General features: G+C 49.9%; 2 protein-coding genes across 2 annotated transcripts; one reads left to right on the top strand and one right to left on the bottom strand.

The window, feature by feature from the left end:
- Nucleotides 1-368: 368 nt before the first annotated feature.
- On the top strand, nucleotides 369-3,647 carry LOC123071805 (gibberellin 20 oxidase 2). The gene is made up of 3 exons (XM_044495388.1): nucleotides 369-1,095; nucleotides 1,292-1,616; nucleotides 3,054-3,647. The coding sequence occupies exons 1-3, from the start codon at nucleotides 440-442 to the stop codon at nucleotides 3,336-3,338; spliced, it is 1,266 nt and encodes a 421-aa protein (XP_044351323.1). The 5' UTR covers nucleotides 369-439; the 3' UTR covers nucleotides 3,339-3,647.
- A 1,562-nt stretch (nucleotides 3,648-5,209) lies between these two features.
- On the bottom strand, nucleotides 5,210-10,464 carry LOC123071803 (probable methyltransferase PMT26). Its single transcript, XM_044495387.1, has 9 exons — nucleotides 10,220-10,464; nucleotides 8,586-9,706; nucleotides 8,341-8,490; nucleotides 7,831-8,101; nucleotides 7,613-7,723; nucleotides 6,960-7,134; nucleotides 6,604-6,876; nucleotides 6,246-6,440; nucleotides 5,210-5,755 (listed from the first exon to the last, which is right to left on the bottom strand). The coding sequence occupies exons 2-9, from the start codon at nucleotides 9,603-9,605 to the stop codon at nucleotides 5,539-5,541; spliced, it is 2,412 nt and encodes an 803-aa protein (XP_044351322.1). The 5' UTR covers nucleotides 9,606-9,706; nucleotides 10,220-10,464; the 3' UTR covers nucleotides 5,210-5,538.
- Between the last annotated feature and the right edge of the window lie 2,374 nt (nucleotides 10,465-12,838).

The following is a 12,838-nucleotide window of genomic DNA, read 5'->3' as shown; positions in this document are numbered from 1 at the left end:
GGAACGGAGGGAGTATTCACATCATGTCTACGTGCTGAATAAAAAACATAATTTTTTTAAAACACTTTTACAGCACATTTTGAGTGTCTGGTGCAACGTATATATTTCCCAGAGAGAGAGGAGGCGTGAGCGCGTGTTTATTTATCATGATCACCGTCCAGTTGTGATCTCACGAATCTCAAAGTATGATCGGACGGTGATGGAGATAGTGCCCTGTAGGGATCAGACCCGGAAAAGCTTTTATCCCATTCTCTTCGTGGAGGATTGGTGGTATCCACCTTCTTGTCTCTTGTCTCCGGGGCCCGGTGCGCCTCCCTCCAAATATATTCCTCCCCTCCTTCACTGTCTTCTCCCTCACTCCCCCGATTACAAATACCCCACCGTGCCAGACAGCTCTCCCGCACACTCACTCGCAGCTAGCTCACACACCTCTCATCTCATGGTGCTCCAGACCGCTCAGCAAGAGCCATCCCTGACGCGTCCACCTCACTGCAGCGTCGCCAGCGCGCGCTCGCCGGCGGCCATGGACACCAGCCCCACGACTCCCCTGCTCCTCCAGCCTCCCGCTCCCAGCATTGACCCGTTCGCCGCCAAGGCGGCCGTCAACAAGAACGGCGGCGCGGCTACCGCGGTGTACGACCTCCGGAGGGAGCCGAAGATCCCTGCCCCGTTCGTGTGGCCGCACGCCGAGGTGCGCCCCACCACGGCCGAGGAGCTGGCCATGCCGGTGGTGGACGTGAGCGTGCTGCGCAATGGCGACGCCGCGGGGCTCCGCCGCGCCGTGGCGCAGGTGGCCGCGGCGTGCGCCACGCACGGGTTCTTCCAGGTGTCCGGGCACGGCGTGGACGACACCCTGGCGCGCGCGGCGCTGGACGGCGCGTGTGGCTTCTTCCGGCTGCCGCTGGCCGAGAAGCAGCGCGCGCGCCGCATCCCGGGGACCGTGTCCGGGTACACGAGCGCGCACGCCGACCGGTTCGCCTCCAAGCTCCCCTGGAAGGAGACCCTCTCCTTCGGCTTCCACGACCGCGCCGGCGCCGCGCCCGTCGTGGTGGACTACTTCACCAGCACCCTCGGGCCGGACTACGAGCCAATGGGGTAATATATCCACTCGCCCAGACCCCTATCCAGCTACAGCTGCGAATCAATCCCCGCCACTGCATTTTTTTTGTTTCCGCGCGATCGTACGTTCGATCGTCGCCCACGTACGTACGTACGCAGTAGCAGTACTTGAAACCCGCCGTACGTGCTGAGTACTGACAACGGAACACGTGCGTGCGTATGATGGTTGCAGGAGGGTGTACCAGGAGTACTGCGGGAAGATGAAGGAGCTGTCGCTGACGATCATGGAGCTGCTGGAGCTGAGCCTGGGCGTGGAGAAGCGCGGGTACTACCGGGAGTTCTTCGCGGACAGCAGCTCCATCATGCGGTGCAACTACTACCCGCCGTGCCCGGAGCCGGAGCGCACGCTGGGCACGGGCCCGCACTGCGACCCCACGGCGCTCACCATCCTGCTGCAGGACGACGTGGGCGGGCTGGAGGTCCTCGTCGACGGCGACTGGCGCCCCGTCCGCCCCGTCCCCGGCGCCATGGTCATCAACATCGGCGACACCTTCATGGTAATTAATTGGGTCACCTTCCTTGCCTTAACGTTGCTTTCGCTGATTAATTGGTTATACAGTAGTCAACTACCCATGCTCTGTTCCGCTGTGCTCTGCTTCCTAACGAGCGAACCGGCCCATAAAAACTGCCTTGCTGTCTTGGAACAAAGAGGAAAGGGACCGTGGGAGCCTACTGACACGACGTGATTGCACTCTGCTTCCTAACAAGCGAGCCGCTGGTAGGGCTATCACCGTAAAGCTGCTGAGATGACGTGATTTTTTTTTCATTTCTTTCTCAGCTCCAATCAACGATTATTATTACTAGTAGATATTATTAGACTGGACAGGTTGAATTAACAGGGAGTAGTTAGTAGCTACAAACGGGTCACGTTCTCCGAACTGACCTAGCGACAGACATTAGCAGTCCTGATCATCGGCCATTCGTTGCTTCCTAGGACGATGCCTCAAGGAACTTGCGTCCAACACACACTGTTAGGGAGCGGTGGTAATTGCCATCACTTTTAGACTCGTCAATTCTGCAGTACTAGTGATGAAGACGTACATGGATCAACGTATCCATTTCTAGTGGTCTCGAAAAGTAGGGTTTTATTCCGTTCCATCTATCGATCTATCCATCCCGTCCAAAAAGGCTGCGAGCACTAGGGTCGGAGCCAATTAGAGCGCGAGAAAAGATAGGGGGGTAGCAAGCCATGTAGACGTAGATGTAGATGTAGATGTAGGAGGGGTGTATGCTGCCGTTTTGCGGCAGGTTTGGAGCGTTACGGTAGGCGGGTGGCTTTGTACAGTAGCGGCGGTGACGGTGAGGTGGCGCCGCTTTCGGTGGCGGGCCAACCCAGGTGCAGGCGCGCGCGCGCGCGCGCTCGTCGTTTTCCCCTCTGAATCTGCTCCTACGCCCATGGCGAGGGGGGTGGGCTTGCCTGCCGGTGAATCCTGCCGCCGGGTGATGGAGTTGTCAAGTTGATCTCCGGCCCTGGTTTTTGGCCCGTCGCCCGTCGGCCTCGGCCAGTTGATCTAAGATACGGCGCGGTACAAGGTTTCCCCACGGCACTGTATCGTTCCGCCCCTCGCCATTGGCGGGCCTGTTGGTTTCGACGCATCCCCACTTCGTCTGTCGCTGTTGATTTTCCGCCCCTCCTGACTCGGCGACGACGACGGTCATGCACGTGCGCCGTGCTCCCGGTCGCCGCCCCGTCGGACGGGTTTCACGTGGGCGCTGCCGCTCGTCGCGTGGCCCTTCCTGCCTTCATAGTCAGTTTTATTTACAGCTCATGTTACACTGCATTTCATGTCATGTTGCTTTTTTAGGAGCCAGGGACGGCCGCCATGAGATGCGTCCTTGTCTCGCGCGTCAATCTTTGCTTGCGCCTCGAAAATGATTAGCCGTCAAAATGGAATGGGTCTAACACGTTGTTGCTTGTGTTTGCATGCATGCAGGCTCTGTCGAACGGGCGGTACAAGAGCTGCCTGCACCGCGCGGTGGTGAACCGGCGGCAGGAGCGGCGGTCGCTGGCCTTCTTCCTGTGCCCGCGCGAGGCCCGCGTGGTGCGGCCGCCGCCGGGGCTGAGGAGCCCGCGGCAGTACCCGGACTTCACCTGGGCCGACCTCATGCGCTTCACGCAGCGCCACTACCGCGCCGACACGCGCACCCTCGACGCCTTCACCCAGTGGTTCTCCTCCTCCTCCTCCTCCTCCTCCTCCTCGGCCCAGGAGGCGGCCTGATTCTGCTGCTACCGATCGATCCACGGGCTGATTCGACCCGAGGATCGCGACACGAATTTTTGTCGGGACCAGCCCACGTGCGCGCGCCCCCCTTCTCAGGTGCGGTGGCCCGGCGCGGAGTGGTGCCCACGTGGATTTCCGGCCCCACACCACCTTCCATTTTTGGACGCTGGCTCGCGTCCCCCCCTCCTAGCCTTGTTTGTCACGACTCGCCATATGCATGCCCCCTCCTCACCTCACCTAGTGTACATACCATGGAAATCATGGAATATATATAATATATATAAACGCATTTCCTGCCTTTGCTTTCTTCTTCTTTTTCCGCCTCCGCCTTAGGCCAGGTACGACAGCTCTATCTTAAGAGTTTCACCATAGGATAAATGTTGAGATGGCGGAGAGAGAAAACATAAAACAAATGCTTACCTTCTTTTAATGTGAACTAAAACCACGATGAGTAAATTGGAACGGAGGGAGTAAGAGATAACCTCGTTGCAACAATGGTCTTAGCACATATTTAGAGATTTCTACTCCCGCCGTTTCTAAATATATGTCTTTTTGGAGATTTTAATATGGACTACATACGAAGTAAAATGAGTTAAATCTACACTCTAAAATACGTCCATACATCTGTATATAGTTCATATTGAAATCTTCAAAAAGACTTATATTTAGAAACAGAGAGATAGTTATTAGATTAGAGACAATAGTAAGAGATAATTCATTGAATTATGTTGCATGTCAAAGATAAGATTGTTTTATGAATCATTGTACACATTCTTCCAAGAAATACTAGGACGGATGGACGCTTGCACGTAAATAGGACCTCCCGAAATTTCCATTCTGGACGGACGCCATCAGGGCTTTGGTTTCTTCCCTCTCACAAAACGCTGCGGCTTGGTAAGTATCAAGTTGGAGAAGAGAATCGCCGGCTTTTGTTGGGTTGCGCCACGCGGAGGCCACCGTGGAGCATCTCTCCTCTTCTCGTGGGTCGGCTCGACGTGGTCCCGTTTCTTTCCGTGTCCTGTATGCGGCGGGAAATCGGAAGTTGTTTGTATATGGTTCGCGCTTATCTTCGTCGGAGCTGCCATTTTTGGAACGGAGCGTCGGCATGCGTGCCGATGCCGGCCAAGGCGAACCCAGCCGGATGGGAATGGGCGCCGTTGTTTGGTTCCGCGGGTGCAATCGCGATCCGAGCGATCTGCTGCTTCGACGGCTTCCGGCCACGCCGAGTCCTGAATATCGCAGGCGTATGTAGAGTAGCTCTCTGTGACGCTCCGGATGGATGCAGCGCCGCTCGGAGAAGCGACGAGACCCATGCCTTGGCTGAGCGTGCAGCGGCGGAACGAGAAGAAGATGAGAGCGGACTGAAGATGTTAACTGACGAAACTGAAGAAACTGTGCAGGCGTGTCTTGTGCGGGGAAGGCCACTGTATCCGATGAGAGTGAGCAAGGTGGCGGGCCCCGCAAAGTCAGGGAGACCACCAGCCCCTTCCATGCGATGCGTCGGCATTGAATGGAACAAATGCTGATAGTGGGCCACAACTGTAAGTGTGTGCAAGCTGTCCCCAGTTCATCCATTTCCCGGCATTTCCCAGCAGCTTCCTCCTGTCCCGTTCTCTTCCTCTACGGCTCTACTGCTTACAATATGTATCAGAAGCATAAGAGGTGATGCTTCTCTGAATCTCCTGGTAGGATCGTAACATTTTTCCTTTCCTCCCAGTGTTCATGCAGGTCTGGCTTTTTCTCAGCTGCTCCACTAAACTCAGTGACAGATGCAGTTGGCAACATGAACTGATGAACACTGCTGAGTTCAGGGCAACGACTTGTGAAAATAATTCAAGTTTTTTTTTCTTCTGTTGGGACATCATGAATTCAAGGATACTCGACTGCTATAGCATTACCAGAAGTGAGGTTTTCCTTAAGAACAGATACCACCCTCCGTGCCGTGGTTCTACCTATTGGCTTCCAGTACAGCATTACATTCATTTTACAACAAATGTTGTCCAAGCAAAAGAAAGAATGCAAGGCCGCCCTCGCTTGGCGCGGAAAAAAAAACACATACATGATTCTACAGCTGCACAATGCTTTTGCCTTTTTCAGCATCAACAAGAATCATATGCTTATATCTAGAGCCAAAATTCAGTCTAGTGTAATACGTGCCCACTAACCGGGAACAGTTTTGCGTCGAATGTATATTTCACTACATGCTTGCTTCGATCTCCTTGGGCCGCCACGTGGTCTTTTGGACGCAGAGCAGCCCTTCCTTGTCCTTGGCGTAGGTCATGCGCACCTCCCACTGCAGGGACTTCGCCATGCCTTCGAGCTCGCTTATTGTCTCCGCGTTGTCCCTCACGATCAGTTTGCCTTCTGGCCGCAATATCCGGTCAACCTCGGCAAACACTCCCAACAATTTACATCTGCGAGCAAACAAAGCAATTGCTTGAGACAATTCAGTTATGCAACCGGTATAGCACGCAACATGCTGTCGGCACATATACTCAAGACCCATTCGGATGCATGAATTGAGTGGCATGTGCCGTGGATTTCTAAAGGAATTGAAAATGCAGAAATTGCACAGAGTGGTGTTTGGATGCACTGCAGGAATAATTCAAGAAAATGTTTTGTTTTAGGGTCATCTCTGCAGTCGGAAGGACATCATAGCGAAAATTCTTTACAGGATTCAAATATGCCCTATTTTTAGCTGAACTATTTACAACCGTCAGTTTGGCTTCAGTAAACTGCTCCAATTACACATGTATTTCTAGAAGAATATACTACTAATAATCAGTCGGTAAAAGTAAAATATCCAAGTCTAACGTCAAGCAAATAAATCCTTCTCACTCATTGTTCAAATCAAAACTACTAGCAAGTATGAAGAAACTGCAACCGAGACAATAAATTACAGACCTCTTTTTGAGCTTTGAGAACAGATGGTCTGCATGTAGGAGATCATATGTTCTCGGGTAAGTGCTGAAAGATTCGCACCAGTCATGATACATTCCAAACAAGCCACGCTCATAAACAATTGGCAGTGTGTCAGGTGAATCGATTGGCACGATATTCATAACCCAGACTTTTTGGTCCCTCAGTGCTGCAGCAAAACTGCAAAGCAACAAATGTACAACATTAGCCAAGAGAAATAACTAAAGGGAGGTGTGAATACATTCTCATTATGAGTGTTCTTGAATGAGACATTTTGTGAAATGAGTGGGATTCAAAATAAAAAATGCATCATCGAGAGATCTAAAGCAAGCCATTCACTTACCCTCCATACACGGCTCTCATGTCCATGACATTTCTCACTTTAGACCAGTCAATCCCCATGCCATTCACATACGACTTACTTACAACACGTTTCCAGTGCGCATAGTCTGCCTCGAAGTCTTCATTCGCTGGTTTTCCATAAACTCCAACACGAGAACCATCAATCCAGAAGGGAGTCTTCTCAAGCCTTTGAGGCCACATCTCTGGCCATTTTGATCCTCTTACTGATGGACCAATCGGCAATTTGGGTATGCACGCTTGTAAAGGTACATTCCTGCATAACACAAGATTGTTTAAGAAAAGGCAGAGTAGTTCAGATATTTAAATATTAAGGTAGCAAAAGAGCCTTAACCATACCATGCAGCATCTGCATCGTCCGTTTCCTTGCATAGCGGTGGGCTGTCTTCAGATCTTTTCTCGTAGCAATTGTTGTCCATTGGCTTCTGATATATGGCCATACCAACTTGATTTAATGTATCCTTTGTTTTCTTAACCATTTTCCAGCACATGGACTTTGTCAGAGAAGACATGGCTGAAAAAAGTAAGCCACTGAGTGTTAGATCTGGTTCACCTGGATGATAGATGAAAAAACTTTGCAGTTGGTTTGTGGCATGATTTTACTATTTTATTAAACAGGTCTAGTCTATTCATGAAGTTGGGCACATCTAGTGCTAACCAATAGTTCATAGTATTTGTGATAATAAGCACAACTTGTGCTATCAGCCGTTGTGAAAAAGAATAATTAAAGAGAGTTTATAACAATTGAACTTCTGTTACAAGCAACGTGTGCTTCTCTATATGTGGGTTGTGGTGCAGTGTTCGATAGAAAATCAGGTGTGGCCATTCAGAGGCAGCAACATTTATTTCTGATCACCAAAGCAAGTGAACAGCTATTTGAACTGTTCTAAAGAAACAGAGGAAAATAACGGTTTTGACATGGTTCATTGATATTGCAGCAACGTTCTGTATAACGGTACGAGTGATATTGAAAGAGGAGTTTGGTACAATACCATTCCAAATTTCAACATCTTCAGGGAGCTTTTGGTAAACAGGAGTGGCAGACCAGACGAAGTAACCACCAGGACGTAATAGTCGGTTCAATTCCAGCAAAAGCTTGCCACCTGAAAGTAACCAGTTGTCATAAACTGTATTCATACTATACAGTACATAGTAGTTACTAGTTAGCAGGAGAAATCAAAAATTAAAACATGCCACCAACAAGACAAACCTTCAATGTGCCAAGGGACCCTGCAGCGAGCACAGTGAATGACATCAAAAACCCTGCTAGGATATGGAAGTCTCTTGGTGCCCATTACAGCTGATATTGCTGGAATTCCCCTCTCGAGCGCAAACTGTACTTGAGCTTCATGCTCGTCTTTTGGAGCAAATGACATGGTAAGCACATCTCTGTCAAACATGTAGCCACCAAAGCTAGCAACTCCACAACCAACATCTAGAATCACACGGCTTCGTTTACCCCATGCAATATCAGGTAGAGCCTGCACACGGTAGTTTGATAAGCATGTAAACGCATAGATTTTTGACAAACATAATAGGTGATAATACAGGTTTCAAAGAAAGAACATGCAAATTTCATCATCCACAGTCCTGGAACATGTGCAATTTCCTTCAAGGGAGTGATGGCAACAGTTACCTCAAGACTTAGATATGTGTAATAGTATTAATCAATTGTTCGTGTGTGGAAGTATGAGTCATAATTGGGGCAATGGTAATAAACCTGCTGAATAGTATCGATGTAGTGGAGTGCGCCATTCTTGAACTGAGTCCCGCCCCCAGGAAACAGAAGATGATCACCAGAAACTTTAACCCAGTTCTGATGGCCCTTGTACTCTGCAAGCTTGGTGTGAGGGACGTTGCTGTACCATACCTGCAAACATAGTGCATTTCTAATAAGCAAAAGGAGAAGTTGATCAACCGAAGATTACTCAGTGTTGTGGAAACATCATGAAAAGACAGAAGTACCTTGTCCCTGCTCTTGGGCCACTCGATGGGGTGCTTATATCCTTCCGGAAGTGGAACAAGGCAAGTCGGAGGCTCCGCAGGGCAATGCCTCTCACGGTGTTCATAATGCTTGGTAGAATGAAGTTTCTTGATAGCCTTCTCATTGTCAAGGCAAGGTATGTAATCTGTCACGGCACTGCTATTACATAATTTCCAGCTATAGGTGATTTCATCACCTGAAGATTTCGATGCTGCTTGAGCTTCCTTCTCATTCTTTGACTCTGCAGCCTGTGTAGGGAATGACCCATTCTCGGTATTCGACTCCTTGAGAAGTTCAGACTGAGCTCCATCAGGAAATACCTCATTAGCTTTTGCAGCCGGTTCCTTCTCTCCACTTTCTTCCACTTTCTCCTCGATTTGAGGCTGTTCAGTTGCATCGTCCTCAGACTTTCCTTCTTGATCTTCCTTCTTCTCCCCATCGGATTTTTCAACATCATTGTCAGTTGTGCTCTTCTCCTCCTCATCGCCAGATTGCCCAGTCTCCCCACCCTCCTTAGCACTCTGTCCTTCTGATTTTCCATTTGCATCATCAAAGGAATCCTTACTGTCCTCCTTCTCTTTTGGTGGTTCCTTTTCTTCAGCCATCTCCACAGGCTTCTCCATTGTGTTCTCAGGGAACTTCTCTTCCTCAGGAGCATCCCTGTTACTATGCGACTCATCTGGAACATTGTCATTATTGTCAGTGTCCTCGAATTTCTCCGAGCTAACACTGCCGGATTTCGCCGCCTCGTCGGTTTCACCAAAGCCAACTTCTGCGCGCTGATCCTTGACCTCCGTCTTCTTATTCGATGTTGATACCTCTATCGGCTCCGACTTCTTGTTTGAAGTAGGCTCTACCGGGAAGACGGTGGTGGATGTCATCATCCAGGCGCCCACCAGGCAGAGCGCCACAAACACGACGACGGTGGTCGTCGTGCACATCGACGAGGACGGCGACGAGGGCCGCCTGCCGTCCATCTTCGCGCCTCGGCCAAATGCCATCAGTCCCACTAGCACATGTACAGGACCACCCCCGATGCACGCGGCTTGTTTATATCAGAGGTTGCAGAGCTTTGCTGCTTTCTGCCACACACCGCGTGCACCTAGAGCAAATTAAACTACATCGTTAGAACCCAGAGCAGTAGAAATTTATACTGCTGGACCAACCAAACCACCAGATCTGAAGAAGGAAGCGCCGGATCCGCAGAGCATTATAAAACTCAATAATAAGTCCCAGAAAAGCGTTGTTTCCGTATCTTGTTTCCTACTACCAAGCCAACGCTTCCCAAGAGGAAAGCCATGAAAAAGGCAAGCAAATACTATCCTTCTATCGGCAAGCACGCAAACAGAACTACAAGGCGCGTGCATTAATGAAGGGAAAATCTGGCAAATCCCCATTCCTGCCCCCAAATCGCAATCGGATCTGTGGGCGGAGCTGACTCCGAGCAGGGTACACGTACAGACGCAGTCTAAGACAATAGCGGGCGCCATAGCAAAGCAGCGACCTAAACCACTGGCCAATCGGCCGAACGGACGAGCTGGAGCTAGATCCGCTCCGGCGGACGGGGAGAGGAAGAGAGGGGGAGGCGGGCAATGCGGAGGCGGCGGGTTCGTACCTCGCCGGCCGGGGAGCTGGGGCGCGTCGGTCCGAGCGGATCTCGAGGAGGGGGCGAGGGGATCGAGGAGGCGAGGCGTGCTTGGATCCGCAGTGCGGCCTCGCCGCGTTATAAAGGCTGGGAACGCCTCCAGCTAGCGTGCGGGAGGGGGAGGGGGAGGAGCGAGGGCAGTAGAGTGTGTCGTGTGTGTGACAGTGCGAGTGAGCGAAGGAGATGGATGGGGGCAGTGGCGATGGCATTAAGCCGTACGCACGGGTTAAATTAGTGCGAGAATCTTGACTAAAAATGTGGGATTCTCATGGGCTGCCATCTTTTGCAGATTTGCCCTCTCGGGCTCGCATTATTGTAACCAGCCGGTATGTGTACTTTTATGTACTCACGCTCCGACTCGTTGTGCAAAAATAACTATATCAATCAATCTACGCCAGTCCCGGTAAACTCCTCCTGTCCCTGGCGGCTGGAACCCTAGCCGCCGCCAGGAGACCCAATCTTCCAGCGCCGTCCTTCGACGACTCTCCTCCGCCGGTGACCTCGGTCGTCGGTGGTGAGGAGGGTCGTCGGATCCACACGTGTGGATCGTTTTTAATTTCCTCGTAGTTTAGATTTTAGGCTGTTCATCATCTTTGTTTGGCGGTGACGATAATAGCGCTGAATAAAGATTCTTCGGATCCTTTCTTAACAAGGCCGTCAGTCCTACGATTGAGGATGGATTTGGAAACCAGTCTGTTCAAGTAAGGATGGCGTGGCGGTGACGACATCCTCGTGGTGGACCTGTGTCCTCGGGCTTCGCCGTTGCGACGACGTTTGCTCCGGCGTCGGCGCCGAGCTTGGGAGGTAGTCCAGGAGCGGATGCAGATTGTGGTCTGCATCGACGACATCTGGAAGACGGAACATGTGCTGGGTTTGTGGTTCATGGATGGCGGGTATGGTTTCCTTCTGCGACGTCTTAGTCGCGGTGGGGTGCCAGATCTGGAGTTTGATGGCGTGTCCGGGGTGTTGACCCGGTCTGATTCGTTCAACGGTAAGGGCTTCACTTTTGGTGAGCCACTTTGAAGGTCCGCAAAGCTGCATATCAGCGATGGAGCCGCATCGAGCTCGGGTGATGAGGTGATCCATCATTCTTTTCTTCGGTGGCTACTGTCGTGGTGCCGGAGGCATGTGATAGGCGTTTGTGTCAAGCTCAAAGATGTTCTGCTATCTTTTCAGTTTTGTCATGTCGGTCCTTACGTGACTTGTACTTTAATCTTTATGATATAAATGAGACATGTATTACCATGAAAAAAAATCAATCTACTCCAAAAATATTCCGTGTTTTTTTCTTTAAAAATGAGTAGTATATCCCAGGGCACGCACGTTCATATATGTTACTCTATTAATTACTCTATGAGATTGTTTAAAAAACGTCTTGTATTTTGAGGCTGTGAGAGTACTATGTTATTTGATAATACCAACAAATCAGCTTAGGGCCTCTTTGATTCGCAGGATTGCAAAAACACAGGAATAGAAAAACGTAGGATTGAAATGACATGCCCATTGGATTCCTATAGGATTTGAATTTGTTTGATTGTAGCACAGGAAAAAACAAAAGGATTTCTTCCAAGAGGTTGGAGTGGATGCTAGAATTCCTATGAAATGTAGTACAAACAAATCCATAGGAAAAAAATCCTATGAGATTCAATCCTGTGAATCAAACGATCACCGCAGGAAAGTTTCCTAAGGATTGTAGTCCTTCAAAAATCCTATGGAAATCCTTTGAATCAAAGAGGCCCTTAATAAGAAAAGAAAAGAAAACCTAAGGTTGTCCATATTGAATGTGCCTCACATTAGTATCTTCATCCACAATCCCATTACAAATGAGATGATCATGAACCATAATTCACCGGCAATGTCACCGAACAATTGAAAACGCTACTCCTAGACAAAGAATGCATGCTATTGCATCCTGGCCGCTGTTTATGGAAGGGCAGCATCACACCCGCATAGATGCACACCATCTTGGACAGTGCGCCAAAGAGAAGGTCTCACCATAGTTGTCATTCCCATTGTTTGCAGTCTTGTGGGTCAAGCTGGCAATGGGGATCGTCCTGGCTGGTATTGTTCTCCCATCCTAGTCCCTGTGACGGCCTCCCATGCCTATCTTCGTCTCTATCCCCACCTGCGGGGATAAAAGAAATTTATCTTCGTCTTTTTTGGGTTTTCATCCCTACGGGGGAACCCATACCCACAATCCACATAAATATTCAGTAGCATTAGCAGAAAAATGTTATTGCGCAATAAGGAACATGTAAGGCTTTTGGGGGCATGTGTCGTGGCTAGGTTATGGTTTTCTTATCATTTTTAAGGGGGGGGGGGCAAATAGCATGGACAATAGAAATTTTGAATTACCTGAGGTGGGTATCTCCTGGAATTACCTGAAGTCTACTAATTTTAGGGCTCATATATAAGTCTGTCATGTCCTCGTCCTCATCTTACATGCTACGTAAGGTATTTGACCCAATAGCATCTCGGCGGGCATTAAAATTGGCTCATTCTTGACTCATAATACAATAATTACCCACAGGGATGCGGGTAATGGTTACTATTTGTCACCTTGACTTGTGGGAGAGTGGGAGAAAGGTG

This window comes from Triticum aestivum, chromosome 3B, assembly GCF_018294505.1.
Source record: "Triticum aestivum cultivar Chinese Spring chromosome 3B, IWGSC CS RefSeq v2.1, whole genome shotgun sequence".
NCBI lineage: Eukaryota > Viridiplantae > Streptophyta > Magnoliopsida > Poales > Poaceae > Triticum > Triticum aestivum.
Note: the sequence above shows the minus strand (reverse complement) of the source record. Positions and strands in the feature narration are given on the sequence as shown.